General features: G+C 37.7%; 1 protein-coding gene across 2 annotated transcripts in view; it reads right to left on the bottom strand.

The window, feature by feature from the left end:
• Positions 1 to 15,837: 15,837 nt before the first annotated feature.
• NNT (nicotinamide nucleotide transhydrogenase) overlaps positions 15,838 to 18,240 on the bottom strand; it is a 43,190-nt gene continuing 40,787 nt past the window's right edge. For both annotated transcript variants that reach the window (XM_082783746.1, XM_082783747.1), the window contains exon 22: positions 15,838 to 18,045. In XM_082783746.1, the coding sequence (XP_082639872.1) occupies positions 17,896 to 18,045 (150 nt within the window). In that variant the 3' untranslated portion in view covers positions 15,838 to 17,895. The remainder of the gene's footprint in view (positions 18,046 to 18,240) is intronic.

Here is an 18,240-nt window from a genome sequence, read left to right as displayed (position 1 = left end):
TCTCAACATTGTTAGACAGATATCCAAAAGAGGAGAAATAAGTTAAGGCTAGATGTGTTTCATAGATCAGGTAGTCCTACATTCACATCAAGCCTAAGTGCCTAATTCCTGCTCTTGTCTGCCCTTCTAACACTGATGTGGTGAAACTTTCTTCTCTCTGACACAACTTGCACTGCTCCCGTTTAGCTGAATACTTTTCATAACACCTACAGGTTATCACCTAATAGTGCTTTGGCTTGTGTAAGCAGGGGACCATGATAAAAAGGTCACAGCTTGCACATGAGGGAAAAGAAAAACATGCAAGTGTTACTGCAGTTTTTCTAAAGTGAACTCCTGGAAAAATTCATGTAAACTGTGCAGAGCTGTAATGTGAAAGGGGACATTTGTTTCTTCAGAAGGAATTATTATGGTGCAAGAATTGTCTTGGCAGATACACAGAACATATTTGCCCAGTATGTAAATAACTTTTTCTTCTGTAAAACTTCAAGTGAATAAGTAACTTTTTGAAAGGAAAAAAAAAAAAATACATCTCTTTACCTTCTATACGGATACACATACCTGTTCCTTAAAAAAATAATGTAAAAAAAATAATGTTAACAAAAAGATAGATTTAGATTTTTAATTCTGCCTTTTGACCTCAGTGGTTTTGTTTGGTTTACTGATCAGCACAAGTTTCAAATGTCAAATCAAAGAGCATTGCACATGAAAAGAAATCTGTTGGCAAAGGTAACTCTCCTATTGAGGTCACATTCTAGAATTCTCAGTGTGGGAAAATTGATAGTTTTTTCCCCATTTTCCTAAGAGATTAGTCATATAAATATTTTCTAATTGCAAAAAACACTACACATGACTTTGCCTATTGAAATGTATTCATTTGAGTGTCTATTACGCAGATTCACTAGATGGAATGCCTGCCTTTCGCAAATTGCGTGCAAATGGGTCATTCCCAATTGGCTGACCTAGGGAGGAATGAAACCTCTCCAAACCATTGCAGCTACCCTGACAGAAATCCGTCTTGAGCTCAAACCATGGGAGGTCTGTGCTTTTGGAGATGCTGCATGCAAATCCAGTGTTACATGTCACTGAGCCATGAACTCTTCATCTGTATGCAGTAGCACGTTGGCCATGTTAACATCCTAAATTAATGCCAAGCAGAAGCTCTGAGCTGGACCAGCTCTGTAGAGTCTAGAGTCAATGTTTTCTGCTGGAAAAGGATTATTAAGACAAACTGCACATAGCCAATGCTAAAACCTGCCTCACTGGACAGCTTGGGAGAAGAGAACAGCCCAACTCAAGCAGAAAGATGCCCTTTTACCCTAAGCTACAGTCATCTCACCAACTTTGATAGTAGGACTCCAACCGCAAATGCTCTGACTACAGATGCAGATTTTTTCCAGTTTAATCACAAATGCGTTAGAACAAAGAACCCACAGTTTTATCACAGGACATATGTATTCACTGGTACACCACAAGTCACTCAGCTGCTTGCCTGAACTCAGTGAAAAAGTCAAATCTTCTTGCCTATTTTCTTTGGGAAAAAAAAAAAAAAAAAAAAAAAAAAAAAAAAAAAAACTTCTATCTACACTATTTCACCTAGTTTTTTTCTCTGTACTTACTTTGTGAGTTGTCAATGGCAGGAGTGTTACATTATTTTCTGTACTAGAAAGGAAAAAAGATTTGCATTTTTATCCTAACAGCAGCTTAAAGTATACAGGCACACAAGTTTTCAAAGGAATGAACAAAACAAAACTGAAATGACTTTCTCTCATTTGTCATTTCTTATCAAAATCCATTCTTTAATGGATTTTGACACTCAGCAAGTTGGAACTACTTGTATTTTTTCATGATTGCCAAGTAGGTCCATCATATACTTTAAAAGAATTAATGAATATATCACCCTGCAGAACACTAATGCATGCATTATTCATTTTACCTCAGCTTGTTTGAAATGTTTGCATGAAGAGAAACTCTAGTAGGTACTGTTTCATTTCATCACTTACAGTGTGTGCAACCAGAATGCCGTAAAATTTACAACACTGAGCTCTTGTATGATTAATATACTTCTGCCATAAGAATATGCTATAATTTCAGTACCATTACACAGATGGGTCTCTGTAGTCTTTGTGACTTTACATATCTTGAATTTAAATCTAGCAAATGTTTCTTTGAACTATGTTTTTAATAGTATATATCAAACATGGGATACATTCTATGAGATTTGTTAGAAGAGCTCTTTTGGTAAAAGCTGGTAGAATTCTAGGTAAGAAAGCAGCCTAAAACTAAAGTGTTCATGTCTACTTATCTGCAATTTAGAGATGGATTCACTGCTAACACAAAAAGACCCATAGGAATTCTTTGTCTTGGTCTTTACCAGTAAGACTGGCCTTCAGAAATCCCATGTCCCAGAGGAAAAACAGAATGGCTGGAGCAAGGAAGCTGTGTCATTAGTGAAGGAGGATCAGATCAGGGAATACTTGAACAAACTGGAAGTGCAGAAGTCCACAGGCCCTGATGGGATGCATCCCTGAGTCCTGAGAAAGCTGGTAGATGCAACTGAGAGGCCTCTCTCTATAATCTTTGCTTGACAGTGGCAGCTGGGAGAAGTGCCTGAAGACTGGAGGATACCAAGTGTCATTCCTATCTTCAAAAAAGGCAAGATGGAGAACATGGGGAACTAAAGGACTCTTAGCCTCACCTCAGTGACTGGTAGGTAAACCATTTCCAGGCTTTTATATAATGAAGTGACCAGCCAAATGAATGAAGGAGAGAGGAATGGGTTTTGTCTTTCTGGACTTCATAAAGCCTTTGACACTGTCTCCCCTATGATCCTCACAGAGAAACTGTTGAAGTATGGGCTGGATGAGCAGACAGTGAGGTGGATCAAAAATTGGATAGTGGTCAGTGGGGCAAAGTCGAGCTGAAGGACAGCAATGAGAAGAGTACCCAAGGGTTCAGTAATGGGTACAGTCCTGCTTAACATCTTCATTAATGATCTGGACAACAAGTTAGAGGGTACCCTTAGTAAATCTGTGGATAACACCAAACTGGGGGGGGGAGAGTGGGGAGTGGCTAACTCAACAGAGGGCTGCACAGCCATCCAGATGGACCTTGACAGGTTGGAGAGGTGGGCTGACAAGAATCTCATAGAGTTCAACAAGAAGTGAAAGGTCTTTCACCTGAGGAGGAACAGCCCCAGGAACCAAGATATGCTGTGAGCCACCTATCTGTAAAGCAGTTCTTCAGAAACAGGCCTGGGGGTCCTGGTGGACACCAAGTTGAACATGAGTTAGCAATGTGGCCTTGCTGCTAAGAAGGCTAATGGTATTCTTGGCTGCATAAGGCAAAGTATTGTCAACAGATCAAGAGAGGCAACCCTTTCAATCTGCTGAGCATTGGTGAGGCCATACTTGGAGTTCTGTCTTCAGTTCTGTCCTCCCCAGTACAAGAGAGATAGACATATTGGAAAGAGTCCAACATAGGACAACCAAGATGAAAAAGGGATTGGAGCACCTCTCCTGTGAGGAGAGGCTGAGAGAGGTGGAACTGTTGAGCCTGGACAAGAGAAGACTCAGAGTATGTGGGGGAGGATTTTATTAATCTTACACAAAGGGCATAACAATAATGATGAATTTTTATTTCTTTGCATTTCTCCATTCATCATGTGAGTGATTACAAAAGCTGCATTCATATTTTTAAGTAAAATATTCAATGCCAGAAAGCAGCTACACTTCCCAAGACAAACTGCTTTAGCTCCTATAACCTGTAGAACAGTCAGTCCCTTAGGGCATCATTTACCAAATTTGGCCAATCTGTTTAACTATTAAAACAAAATTAGCAAAGGTTTGTCTTATACACTGTTTGAATTGTATGTAATCAAGACTAAGCAGGCTCAGTTGTCTCCATTGGTATCTTATGTTGTTTTACAATAACCAGACAGAGGCAGCCCTTCCTGTTTGGAAATTAATGCTATATACCATAGTGAAAACTGGGGCTGAAAACTATACCATAGAGTTTTAAGAAATAACAGAACTGAAAAACAAACCAACAAACGAAAAAAAATTACCCCCACAGCATATGGTAAAGATAACAATTATATTAAGCGCATTAACTAGGGGATGTTTGATATATATATAGAGAGAGAGAAGATTTGTATTGTTCATTTAGGCAGTTATTTTATGTATTTTTATGTATTATTAATATATTTAGAACACTATTTGCATTTTATTATTTTACATATTTACTAGAATGATGAAAATTTAGCCAGGAACAGAAAAGAAGCAATGGGACAGTGTGCTCTGGCAGAAAGTTACCTGCAGATATACATTGAGTCATAAATGAGAAAGACTTAATACTGTTCTCTGTGCCTTAGTCAAGAGGAGACTCTTGTTCCTTCATTCTGGGTTTTGATAATGTTGTCAGATGCTGTAGTTAGGACAGAAAAGTGTAACTGTGTATGTTGATCGCAGAAGGACAATTGGAATTTAACCAGTGTAGGTGTTGTCCATACATTTTTTTCAAAATTTGACATGCCTTAACCAGATATTCTTCAGTGAATGGTCACAAATTCAAGAAAATCATACTTCTGGGGGCAAAACCCTTTTGGGGTTTGCTCTTTTCTTTGAATTTTTCTCTTTTTTTCTTTTTTTTGGGGGGGGGGGTGGGGGTGGGGGAATCTTTTCTTTTCTGCCTTTGATACGTCTTTGTCAATGCCCACGTTTTCATCTCTAAGACATGTCTGTAAATGCACAGAAGATCAAAAGTACTTCTTGTGAAAGCAACCATACTTCTGTTGATTCAAACTCATGGTGCAAGTAAATCCTAACACTACAGTGAGGATGGAGATCAGCATGGTAGTGGCAGAATTAACCCCTTCCTGGTGCCTGTCTCATGGTTATACATTACAAGAAAAGCCAACCTCTAAACCCCACTTAAGCATTACAGGATAACATAAGCAAAAGTCAGTGTCACTACAAAATAGTCACTCCTAATTTGCAGATGAAAAAGCACAAAGCAGAGAAATAAAAGTTCCTCATCCTGTGCTCACCTAGGCAGCATTTCTGTATACACACAAGTTTTTGACACCAGATCAACTTCGTATATGTATTTATGTGGAACAAGTGACATCTAGTGGCCGATGCTGTCAATTACTATTCAACTCTCGACTAATTTTTGAGCGAGGTGTTTGTTCCAGCATCTGAATTTTTCTCCCTTCCTTCTTCTGCTTACTCCAAGTGCCAATAGCAAGTCAACCAGCTGATTTAAATTAAAATTCAAAATTCTACACAAATTTATCACCTTAATACTTTTTTTACAGAACACTTCTCAAAATAACACCACATGGTGAAAATTTATCCATCAAGCAAGACTGTACCAGAAGCCCAGCTTTCCAACCTGGAAACACTGGAATAATCCCAAAATGGGAGATCTATGACAGTTTAAAGAATAAGGCTCAGACACAACAACTGGACTTTAACATACCTGCTGTTCTTAAAACTGATATCAGAACACAAAGGAAAGGAACACAGCACAGAAAAGAAGTGAAGGTGCCATCAAAAGGCAGCCACTGACCATCTGTGCCATATGATAACTGTTAGAATCAATATATTATATGATTATCAAACAGCTTTGGGATAGCAAGCATTTATTTTATTTTATATTGGTTTAGTACCAATGAGAAAGACACAAACCGGAAACCAGTTAAGCAATAAGAGAAAAACTACGCTAAGCTATAAACTATGTAGAACAATGTAGTTTTGTAAAAGGCTGGAACATTTTAGTTAATTTGAAAGAAATCAGTGATAAAATAGTCAAACCAAGGACTCTGGTCTCAAATACATTAAAAATATATAGTATTTGTTTTTAAAATACAAAAAAAATACTTTGCCTTTCTTCTCTGACTTGAAGTATTGTCTGCACCTGTTCACCATGTATGCACAACTTAAGTATTTGCTGTAGCTGACACTTAAATGTAAGATGTTTCCGTTTTTCTGCACTAATAGTAACATACATTTTATCTTAAATTCTTATCTAATGATTTTCAAGATTTTAGGATTTAAAGTGAGAAAGTAAAAACACTTCTGACAGAGAAAAAGATAAATATGGGATCATATAAGAATAAACTCCAGAGGGGGAAAAAATCCATGAAGTTCTAATACTACATTAATATTTAATATTTTAGATTCTCTATCATTAAGAAATGTTACAAGGTACATACACAAGGCCTGACACAGCACGGAAAACAAGTTTTGTAAGAAGAAATAATGTAAGATGAAACAATATAGCTGAGAAAAGAACCAGAGAAGCTTGCAGGCTGACACATCATTCAAAGCTGAGGACAAGGCCATTTCCGACTAGAAGAAGAAAATGAGGTCTGAAAAACGTGTCTATTCTTCTCTCAGCTACATCAATTGCCTAATAAAAGATGTCAACTCTCCCTTTCATTTTTAGTCTGTTTTGACAGCAACAAGCCACCAAACAATAGCAACGACCAAATCCCCAAGAAGGAAAGATCCTTTTCTGTGACTGTGTCATAGCAATTCCATTACACAGTCTACATAAGGATTATTTCCCAGTGGTAATGAGAACACATGCTAAGCCAGAGATCTAATTTTGACATTTCTGGAACAACCTCTCCAAAAAAAAATCTCTAAATGTGTAGCAAAGCAGGAGTGTACATATACATTGTAGACGTTTGAGCAAAAATGTGTTTGTAGAATAACTATTAGCTGAAACCCACTTTTTTTTAATTCATATTTATATACACAAATGCATGTACAAATAGAGCCTTAGTACCACTGCTTGGGCCTCAGTAGCATTTAATGCTACGGGATTTTAATGAATGATGACAAAATATTAGCTTTAAAAGACATGGGGGATTTTGTGACAACTCATATTATACATCAACACCCATGTGATGCTTGGGATGGCAAAGATCTTAACTCCTCTTGCAAAATGGAGGTGTTAACTTCACCGGGCAGTCATGAGGGAAACTAGGACTCTCCTTCTCCAAGTATTAAACTGCCCCTGGAATATGAAGCTCTGAATCATGTGGTTCTTCAAGAGGCTTGCTTTTAAACTATCCCCTATTTTGAGCCAAAACTAAATTTATCTTCACAAGAAACACAATCCAGTAAGAGGATAATGGTTTATTTATCAGAAAACTTTAATGAGAAAACGTGATTTTTTTCATTTAAAAAAAAAAAAGGGTTATTCATTCCTGTAAATACCTCCACATTTTGACAGCTTGTGAACGCTGACATAAATTATTAATAGTTCTTATTAAGAGCATTGATATTGCTGTATACAACATCAGACACAAGCTGCATAAAATGTCTTGTGCCTTTATTTTGATGGCTTCTTAATATATATTAAAAAAAAAAAAAATCAGATAAACAACAACCAAAAAGCTTTTAAATGCCCAGCTCCTATTTGTGTCCCATTCCTATTATCTTTGTATTCAAAACAATTTAATCCCTGCAAACCACAGTAATTCTTTTTTTTTTCATGCTTCCATTCCTGTTAATCTTGGCCAACTCCTGCAACACAAAATGCAAACAATTAAGAAAATAACTAAAAGTAATTTAGGAAAATTCATCCACAAAATGAACTCAATAAAAGTTACACTGCAAGTTTATCAGAGTAATTCCCAAACCAACTGCAGCTATTCTTAAAAGTAAAAGCCATGTGGGAAGCAATTTTTGGAGCTAAGCAGACAAAAGGCAGCTGATTCTATCTCTGCTTGGAAATGGAAAAATATTAATGAATTTACACTGTGGCAAAATGCTTTGGTATTTCCTGCAAAGAACATAAGTCTTCAGGTATGGTAAACTTAGTGTCAAACTGATCAAAACCTGAGCTACTTCCCTGTCCTAACCTAATATATTATTAGGTAAGTCTGGCTGAAAGTCAAATCAGTACATTTTGAAGATTTTTTTTTTTTTTTAAAAAGTGTTTGAAAGGTAAGGCTCAAATACTGACTTCTGCACCTCAGCAAAATGCCTTTTTTTTTTAAATAGAAGCGTTGCATGTGGGAGCAATTGTAACAAAACATCTCAAAGACATATCTTACAAATACTTGAGCTTCTGAATTAGAACGGACAGGAGGCTAACATTCCTTTACAGCTATTTGCAGTGAAAACTCATTCACAGAAGGATTTGATGCAAGTTTATTGAAAACTAACGGTGTGATACAGCCTAGCAGAACACAAAACAAACACGGAAGAAGTCTAGAGATGACGTGTTCCAGGTTCTGCTTGGTAAAATAACCAGCTTTTTTCTTTTTAAGAGCTGACAGTTTTAAAAGCAATTATTTTGGAAAGAATGCACTCACAGGAACAATGTGTTGCTAAGACCACCACTTACTTTAACTTAAAAGATGGTTGCTATCTGTAAGCTATTGTACACTTTCTGAAATGGAAGGATATCACACCCATTCAACCACAGAAATTTAACTGTTCAGTCCAAAGCCACAAGGCTGGTCCCTGAATAAAATGCCAGAGAAGTGATCATTAAAAAAGCCAAGCTCACTCCTCTTGAAAATATCCTCACTGCTCCTGTCATCAGCTGAGAATATAGAACTTCAGATGCCTTCTTCTTATCCAGAGGGGTACACTGCAGTTCATCAGAGAGACCAATTCAGCACATCTTCAGGACCACCAGTGCGAGTCTTCTTACCTCAAATTTTTTATTATTTCTTATGCTGAGCTCTTTGAATCATGTTCTGGTCTTCACCATTACCTCAGCTTCATCCCAGTGATATTTTGTTCAACCACTTAATAAAATCGATTTTAATAATTCTGGCTTAATCTGAGGAATTACAACATGTGTCTAAAATGAGTATGACAGTAATCCAAAAGTAAATATGGGTGTGTTTTCAGACTAAAACTGCAGTTTCTCACTCATATCATCTCCATTCAGCCATATTCACTCAGATCTGAACATGATCATAAATGAACAATAATGAACATAAAGGAATTACACCTATAAAGGCTCGGGTGAGCAGTTTTATGTTTGAAGAGATACGTTAGATGGAGTGACAGAGTTTAGGAGCAACTGCAATAGTTAGTCTACAGTTGAGGTAGCTGAAGCTGCTTGTCTTTTACAGATTAAACATAGTAAAAGAGGACAGTAAAATGGGTCTACTCTGTGGTTTCCTATAGGATCAGCTCCACCAAAAATGCAAAGGTGACCACCTCCTTCAAAGGATAACAGAAATTAGATTGCTTAAACTCTTGCAAATATCAGATGCCATAATGATTTCACACCAAAAGGAACAAGCAGGTAAAAAAAAGTAACTGATCCCCACACTTGCTCCATTGCCCTGCAGAAAAAACATGGTTCTGAGATCTACATACAGCATTCAGCAGCTTCATGCATAACTTTAACATATTGTTCATGAATCTAATTTTCCAAGTAGAAAGAGTGGCTTATGATACCTCAGAAAGTCTAAAAAACAAAAAACTCAATGTTACATTAAGAATTCATCTCCTGCCAGGTTCACAAAGACCTTTCCCCAAAACCTCTTCTCAAACCGAGACAGAGTTCCATTCTGCAATCACTGAATCAGAAAATGTTAAGCAATGAGGCCAGAGAGGCAGCAAATAACCTGTCTGGATAACTGTACCATCTGATCACTTTAATGTAGGTGGTTACAAATCACAGCCTCTACGTTCACTCACTGCTGCAGCTGTAGCTCTGTCCTGTGCCATCCTCTGAACAGCAAGCAGCACAGGCAGAGAAGTCCCACTTAATGGAAGTAAAGCTATACATTACTTCTTCAAAAGAAGGATAAGTAAGTTCTGAATTCATGTAAGACTAATTGTAAGCCTAAGAACGGTAACAGAAACAAAGAAAAATCCCATCTATGATGAAGCAAACTTCCCAGCACAATGCAAAAATTATAGCAATAGTTTTATTTTGCATTATGTGGATCACAATCCTCTGGTTTTAAAATTCAGGTGTAGTTAGATCACCTTGTACCTTATCCTTCATTAAGCTAGCATTGAGTGGGTACCTTTGGGGACAGAATGTTGATGACAAATAAGGATTGTTGATATGTCTATAAATTAGAGAAGGGTCAACTTCCTGTGTTGTGTCCACACATTAACAAATCTACCATAAAACATTTAAAAGCTTAAATTCATTGTACTATGGCCTATGACAATAATGAGCTTCTGCAAATGTAAAATCAGAAAACCAAATGGTTCTTCCTACTCACATCTGTAATATTTTAATAGGGAGAATAGGCAACTGCTAGTTATTACTGCACAAGACAGTTTTAACATCTGCTTGAGCTTTTTATGTTCACTAGCTGTTAGTTTCCATTCTGCTAGGAATTTTTTAAATTATGGGTTAGACTGACCATGTAACAGAATAACTTAATTTCATGCTGTGTTAAAGTTCAACCACAATCTTCTTTCAGAAGACAATTCTTACTGGGTGTGAAGCCCCCTTCTATCCTCCAGTTCTTTTACTGATTCCTTCTTTTAATGGGGAAAGGTCTGGATAATAACCAGTTTCATGGGTTTTGTCAGCAAGAGACAGGAAAAAAAGGTCAAGAGACACGCGAGGGCTTTTCCTGGTCTGATGCCTAATTGTAAAACATCACTGTTAGTAAGTATATTCTGCACATCTAACAGAAGTGTTATCATGTATAATTTTATTTTCAAGCTTGTGTTCACATATGAACAAAAGGTCTGATCTTTGCAGTATGACTACAGCTCTGACATAAAATTTGTCAAAACCTTCCCTAATTTGTCTTGTCAACTTTGACCCCATTTTCAAAACCTATAACAAATATATATTTTTTACCCCCTGTTCATGTTACATTCCAAACCATCTGTAGCTGGCAAACAAGGTTTAAAAATTATTTTCTCTACCCTTGACCATCTAAAACTGCTTTGCAGAAGTACAACCTAGAGAGTTCTAAAAAGTGGCAAGAGGTATGAATATAAAAACTAGCAATGTAGAATTCAGGTACATTTCCTTAGCAGGTGAGTAAAGCTGTGCAGAAAATTGGGTTGCAGCGTGCCGTGTTTCAAAGTTAAGTACAAGGGCTACATGCAGTTTTACAGTGTATGGAGAAAAAATAAAATTTACCTATTATCATTACAGGAAGCACACTTCATATGCCTGCCTATGTTCAGTTGAAGGGTACGATCTTTCCCAGGGGAATCTATCTCCAGGGAAAAGGAAACTAGAGAAAGCAAAATAGTGATGTTTCCTCTAACACTTTTTTTTTCCCTCACTCTCTTATCAACTTGGCTCTGGGGAGTCTGAACCTTGAATACTGAGTTCAGCTAACATTTCTTATTATATTTATAAAACTGGAGAAAAGGCTCTTATTTTAGAAGTCATAATGATGACTGAAATAATGGCTACAAGTTAACGTGTTAATTTTGCAAATAATACTTTAATATTTTAGGTCTGTTTTTGTTACTTCAGACATCATCTTTGGGGAATTTGGAGCGTCAAGTATTACTAACCCCATTTATGAAAGTGTGCTTGTTGTATTCAGAAAGAACCATGTATCATGGTAGTCTAGTGTAGCTGGTGTAATATTATATCCCCTAGATAGCTACACAGCAGTTGGATTATGCAAATCATTTTTTTAAATATAATTTCATTTCTTTTTTTAACAGATTTTTTTTAAGCCACCCCACACTAGTAATATTGTTGGAACAATACTAATTGCAAGTGTCACTAAATGAGTATTTGAGCTGCACATCTTAGGTAAAGACCAGAGTGCCCAGATTCCAGATTTCCCAGTATTCAGATTCCTCCCTGTAAAGTTTTCCTGCAGAATTTGGAGGTTTACAAAAAAAAAGCATATATGTGTCTTTAGAGCAAAAAGCTTTTTTATTATTATTTTTTATTGCTACATATAATTAAACCCTACAAGAGAAGGAAGTGAATTACACTATATAATCTCTCTCTTATGCTCCGGACATCTTGCAGTCTACCTTAGAAATTATTTTGGTGCAATATAAACACACCTAGCAAACAAAGCACTTGGTGGTAAGGATAAGAAATCCACACCTGTATATCTGAGGGTGTTTCATTGTGGACTACCCCTAATGTGGTCTTGCAGACTGGATATTTATTTGTGGCTCTAATGTATTTTCTGGTTTAGTTTCAGAAGAATCCAAGTTTGTGTGTTCCAAGACCACTCTGCAACAGAAACCAAAGCATATCAAGTGAATAAAATGGCAACTCACTCCAAAAGCCAATTTCTGATTCAACCACAATTAAAAAGTAGGTTCAGGTTCCAATCTCCCTTTTTGAATGGACCATTATCACCCACTTTCTTTAAGGAACTGACACAATAGGATACATATTACTCATTATTGTAGGCAGGCCACTCAGGAGGACTACAAAGATATTACGAGGCTATGCAGGGAGAAAATTCGAAGGGATAAAGCCCAACTGGGTCAATGACATCAACCCAAGGGTACTGATGGAGCTGGTGGAAGTGCTCACCAAGCCGCTTTCCATCATTTATCAGCAGTCCCGGCTAACTGGGGAGGTCCCAGTCAACTGGCAGCTAGCAAATGTGACGCCCATCTATAAGAAGGGCAGAAGGAGGATCCAGGAAACTACAGGCCTGTCAGTCTGACCTCAGTGCCAGGGAAGCTCGTGGAGCAGATCATCCTGAGTGCCATCACACAGCACTTACAGCACAACCAGGTGATCTGACCCAGGCAGCATGGGTTTTTTGAGCAGGCCCTGCTCAACTGTCCTGATCCCCTTCTAACCTTATTAGTGACCCTCTTAGTGGATGAGGAAAGTCTGTGAATATCTACCTAGACTTTAGTAAAAGCGTTTTATACTGCTTCCTACAGCATGTTGTGGAGAAACTGGCTGCTTATGGCTTGGATGGGCATATGGGTAAAAAACTGGCTGGGTGGTTAGGCCCAAAGACACTCTTCAATATCTTTATCAATTATCTGGACAAGGGAAGCAAGTGTACACTTGGCAAATTTACACATGACACCAAGTCAGGCACAAGTGTGGATCTGCTCAAGGTTAGGAAGGCTCTAGAGAGGGATCTGGATGGGCTGGACTTATTGGCCAAGGCCAAATGTATTGAGGATCAACAGGATTAATGCGAGTGCAGTAACCCCACACAATGCTACAGACTGGGAGAGACGCTGCCCAGTGAAAAAGCATCTGGGGGTATTGGTCAATGGCTGGCTGAATGTGAGCCAGCAGTGTGCTCAGGTGGCCAAGAAGGCCAACAGCATCCTGGCTTGGATCAGAAACAGCATGGCCAGCAGCACTAGGGAAGTGATTGTCCCCATGTTTGGCTCTAAGGAGGCCACACCTCGAGTACCGTGTTCAGTTTTGGGCCCCTCACTACAAGAAGGACATCGAGGTGCTTGAGTGCGTCCAGAGAAGGACCATGAAGCTGGTGAAGAGTCTAGAGAACAAGTCTTATGGGGAGCAGTTGAGGGAGCTGGGGTTGTTTAGCCTGGAGGAGGCTCAGGGGAGACCTTGTCTCTCTGCAACTACCTCAAAAGTTATAGTGGGCTGGGGGTCGCTTCTCCCAGGCAACAAGCAACAGGATGAAAGGAAGTGGCCTCAAGTTATGCCAGTGAAGGTTTAGGTTTAACATTAGGAAAAACATCTTCATTGAAAGGGTTGTGAGGCATTGGAACAGGGTGCCAAGGGAAGTGCTTGAGACACCATCTGTGGAGGTATTCAAAAGACATGTTGATGTTGTGTTTAGGGACACAGGTTAGTGGTGGACTTAGCAGTGCTTGGTTAATGATTGGACTCAATAATCTTAGTCTCTTCCAACCTAAATGGTTCTAAAATTCCAGACCAAAGCAAGAGCTTTATTTTAGCAAGGTCTTTAACAAGGTTTCCCACAGTATCTAGGTTCATTAGTGTCATATAATTTGCATAGGTAGAATATTGACCAAGTGGAAAAGCGGCTGGTCCACCAGACTCAAATGGCTTGGACTGCAGAGCAAAGTCCAGCAACGGGTGAGGTATAAGTATCTCACAAAGGGGTCAGTGCTGAAGTCAATACTCTAACACTTTTATTACCGACCTGAACATTGGGAAGGAAAGCACTCTCAGCAAGCTCACAGATTTTAGCAAATTGCCGGAATAAATGATATACTAGAGTGCACAACTGCCAGAGGGACTTCAGCAAGATGTAGAAATGAATTACATGGAAGCTCGTTATGTTCAAAGGCAAATCCAAAGTGCGTTATTCAGGACAGAATAGCCCCATATGACAGTGTGGGCTGGGGTCTGCCTAGCTCAAAAACAGCTCTGCAAAAAAGGGTGAGATTGTCCCACTGAACAAATCAAACATGAACCTGCAGCACAACCTTGGAGCAAAGGCCAACTGCATATTGGGCTGCAGACTGATAAGCATACAGCCAGGAGGTAAAAGAAGTGGTTGTTTCCCTGTACTTCGTCCTTGTGAAACTGCATCTGGATTAGCATGGCCAGTACAAGAAACTACTGACAAACTGCACTGGGTCAAACCACGAACCATCATGCACATGACATACAAGGAGAAACACACAAAAGGAAAAAAAAAAAAAAAAAAAAAAAAAAAAACATTTTGTCAGCCTTAGAAGGATAAGGAGAGAATGTGTTTTTTTCAACAGAAGGGTGGGGAAAAACCATTCTCAGAGGGGAACAGTAAAAGGATTAGGCTAAGTAATAAACACAATAAAGAAGAAAATGCTGGAACAGGGAAACAGGCTGTGGAATCTCCAGAGGCCCGTGTGATCTTCAGATCAAAGCCTGGAGCAATCTTATCTAAAACTGGATCTGTTTTGAGAAGAGGGTTGGACCAAATTATCGCTAGAGGATCCTTCCAATCTAAATTCCTCTGAAACTTCAATAATGCAACGATTTCTATTAAAAACAAACATCCAAGGTGTCTCACAGCCATGACAGACACTATAAACTGGGAAAGTTCTGCCAGGTAAACAGAAATTAGTGCCCTTCATGATCTCCTTTTGTTCTTGCTCAGTGCTTTGCCATGATCTGATCAGAACAGGTTTTCATATTGTGTTTGGTTCAGGCTACAGTAAATACATCTTAGGTGATAATAAGGACCTGCAGACAGAGGATAGAGTAAAATCTTCAAACTAGCAGTCAGATTAAGGAAAGGACATAGGTCATAGCTTTATTATTTGTCAGACTGCAAATCTACAGTATGGGTACGTGCTCCCTAGGTGGGCTACTCAATCAAGGGGAGAGATTATCTCATGAATCAACCCTAGACCACAGCCTCAAAGGCCTCAAGTCTCAGCTTGACCAAAGCTTGAAGAAAGCATGAGAGCTACATGTCAGACTTGTGTAACTATACAGCTGAACAGACTATTAGATGGCTAACATTATCCATTTATCACTCACTTTGAAGGTAGATGCTTAAATCACCACAACAACCAGCTTGACCATCTTGTAGAAATAAGAACGGAATTGTATTAGATTCATCTTGCACTTCAGCCAATGGAAAATGAGGCACTCAGCCAAGCCAGTTTTTCAGGTTTTCTTTAAGGCAATAGAGCAGTTGATGTCAATGTGTTGCCTAAAGTTGTCTAAGCCTCTTCTAGAGTTGTCTAAGCCTCTTCTTACTAGAATAGGTTACAGACAAGTTTCTAAAGCCAGATGATGTCATTCATACCTCAGACATATTTCAAGAAAAATCCAAATTTAAAAAAGGCGGCAAAAGCATGTTTCACTATTATTCCTTTTCACTATACGCTTCAATCTCAACATCGTTGGGTGGATATTCTAACTCTCAGAAAGAACCTCAGATTACTTGCGTAATCAGGAAACGCAACAGGTGAGAAAAGAGACAGTTATCAATAAAGAAAAATAACTGACTTTTTATTAGCACTTCAACAATTACCTGGTGTTCCATGGTAAAGCACAGTTTTAAAGATAACACTGGTACCTCTGATCCAACTGTACATTTTGTCATCAAAGGAAAAAAAAAAAGTCTTCCCATCGTTTTTTGTTTTTTTAAAGAAAATCTAAGTCTGATATTAAGTACTTAAAAGCAAAGACATGTTGCATACTACAGTTAGATACCCGAAGTTTGACAAAACAAAAATTAATGCTTTAGGATGTTATATCCCTTCAAATCCCTTTTTTACCTGGTTGTGAGGGAGAGAGGGGATCATTTCTTAACTCTCCCCTTTCTCACATTTCACTTTTTTTTCTTTTTTGCAGACCTAAAAGAAAAGTTGAATACAATGAAATTAAAGTGGTCATTCATGCTACCTTTATACATAGCTGCCACGATGTTTTAAATTACAAATTAATTTCAAGTATTTTCCTGCAGTATACAACACATTAATGCTTATGTGGTAATTTTTGTTTTCAAATTATATACAGGAGATTTGCAAAAAGGGTAGCTTTCATATTCTGTTACATTTCTAATGCATTACCTGTTCAAAGTCTGCATTTTAAGTGATCTTCACATAAAAACAGAGGTAGCTACGTGGAAATACTATATTTTATACGAAGTCTCAATACATGGTGTAATAAAAAAAAAATAACATTTGTTCTGTCAGTCAAGATGGATTAATTTCAAGACTTATTTGATAGCAGTTTGACTTTCCCAGATATTAATGCTTTTTAACACAAGTACAACTATTTGTTTACAGCCTTTGTCACCACGGACAGTTGCTACATCATTATGCAAACATGATAAATTTGTTTTATTAGGCAAATATTTGAGTTCCACTCAAGTACACTTAACATAATAAAAATAAAAGAGCAATCTATGTCATAATTTAATTCTTTGCTGAACTTATTGTGGGAATTTAAACAGTGCTTTCAATTGGATTAGGGAGAAGTCAAATAATCAAAACATTGGATTTTAAGTTTGGTATGTTTCTGTGCTGTCCAAACAATAGCTTATTTAGAAAAATTCTAATAAACTCCAGCATCTTAAATATGTTCAAAAGTGCCTTTTCCAGCATCACAAAAATGTTGATTAAGAAAGCATCACTAAAATTTAGAGTAGCAAATACATTTAGAAGTCTTAAGTGAATAAAAACTGAAACACTGTGGTCCAGATTCTGTGAACAGAACATCTATGCAGCATGTTCTGTGCAGAACTGGACCTTTTTTTATATAAAATTTAAAAATGCAACAACTGGAAAAGATGGATAATCTAGCAGCTGCTGAAAATGGTTAAGCAGTACAGGTGTACATTTCCTTGTCAGGCTTGAAGATCACTTGGTAGGTCCCTGAAATCCCATGTTTCATTTTACATAAGTGGACACTACGAAAATGTGGAACTGTATTTTAAAGGAAAGTAATTTTCCTAAAACGTTCCTCATCCACAGCATCCATATATCCCCAAAAGGAAGAGTTCCATTTTTTATAGAGATTTAATATACTATTATGTTTAGAGTCTCAAATCATGCAAGCGCTCATTTGTATCTGTTCACAGCTGTTTGTAATTTTGCTTTATATTTTGATGAAATAAACAGTTATTTTTGTTCATACTGGCCAAAGAACAGCTTTGATGATAAGACAGAATACAATTTTGGCACAGTAATTTTTAGTGAATTTCCATGACAGAAGTATAGACAGTTGGAAAGAGGAAGCCAATAACCATTTAAAGATGACAAAGAGTAATTACTTCCTGCTTCCAACAACTCAATGCTAACCTTAAAAAGCAGACTTTCATATTCTAATGCATTGTCTCATAGGAGGTTTAGTGTGAAGAGCTAATGTGCCTATTCTTTCATAACAACTTAAATCCCTGACTCAACTACATCTCCTAGGAGTCAATGCTGTGTTCTGCAAATGCTGACTGAATTTTGACAGTAAGAAATTCTTCTAACTCGTTTTCCATGACCTCTGTGACAAAACTGTAGTTGCAATTATGAGTTGAACATAAATCAGTATTTAGCTTTGATATGATTCCCTGACTTTGGCCTGCAGGGCATCACAAGTCTTCTTAGCATCTCCCAACAACATGGCAGTATTGGGTTTGTAGAAGATCGGATTGTCCACAGCTGCATAACCGACTCCCAAAGACCTCTTCATTACAATGACCTGCATATAAAGAGCTCATGTTTGATACAGGAAAATACAGACATCACCCTTGCTCAAATACAGAAGACAAAACCATTTTACTTCACTCACATTTGTGAATAAAGTACGTTCATCACGTTTTTTTTGACTGAAGTCATCAGTCTCTCTAAAGCACTCACCAATAATTATAGAATTATGAGCACTGCATCATATTTG

This window comes from Aythya marila, assembly GCF_965140915.1.
Source record: "Aythya marila genome assembly, chromosome: Z".
Classification (NCBI taxonomy): Eukaryota; Metazoa; Chordata; class Aves; order Anseriformes; family Anatidae; genus Aythya; species Aythya marila.
Note: the sequence above shows the minus strand (reverse complement) of the source record. Positions and strands in the feature narration are given on the sequence as shown.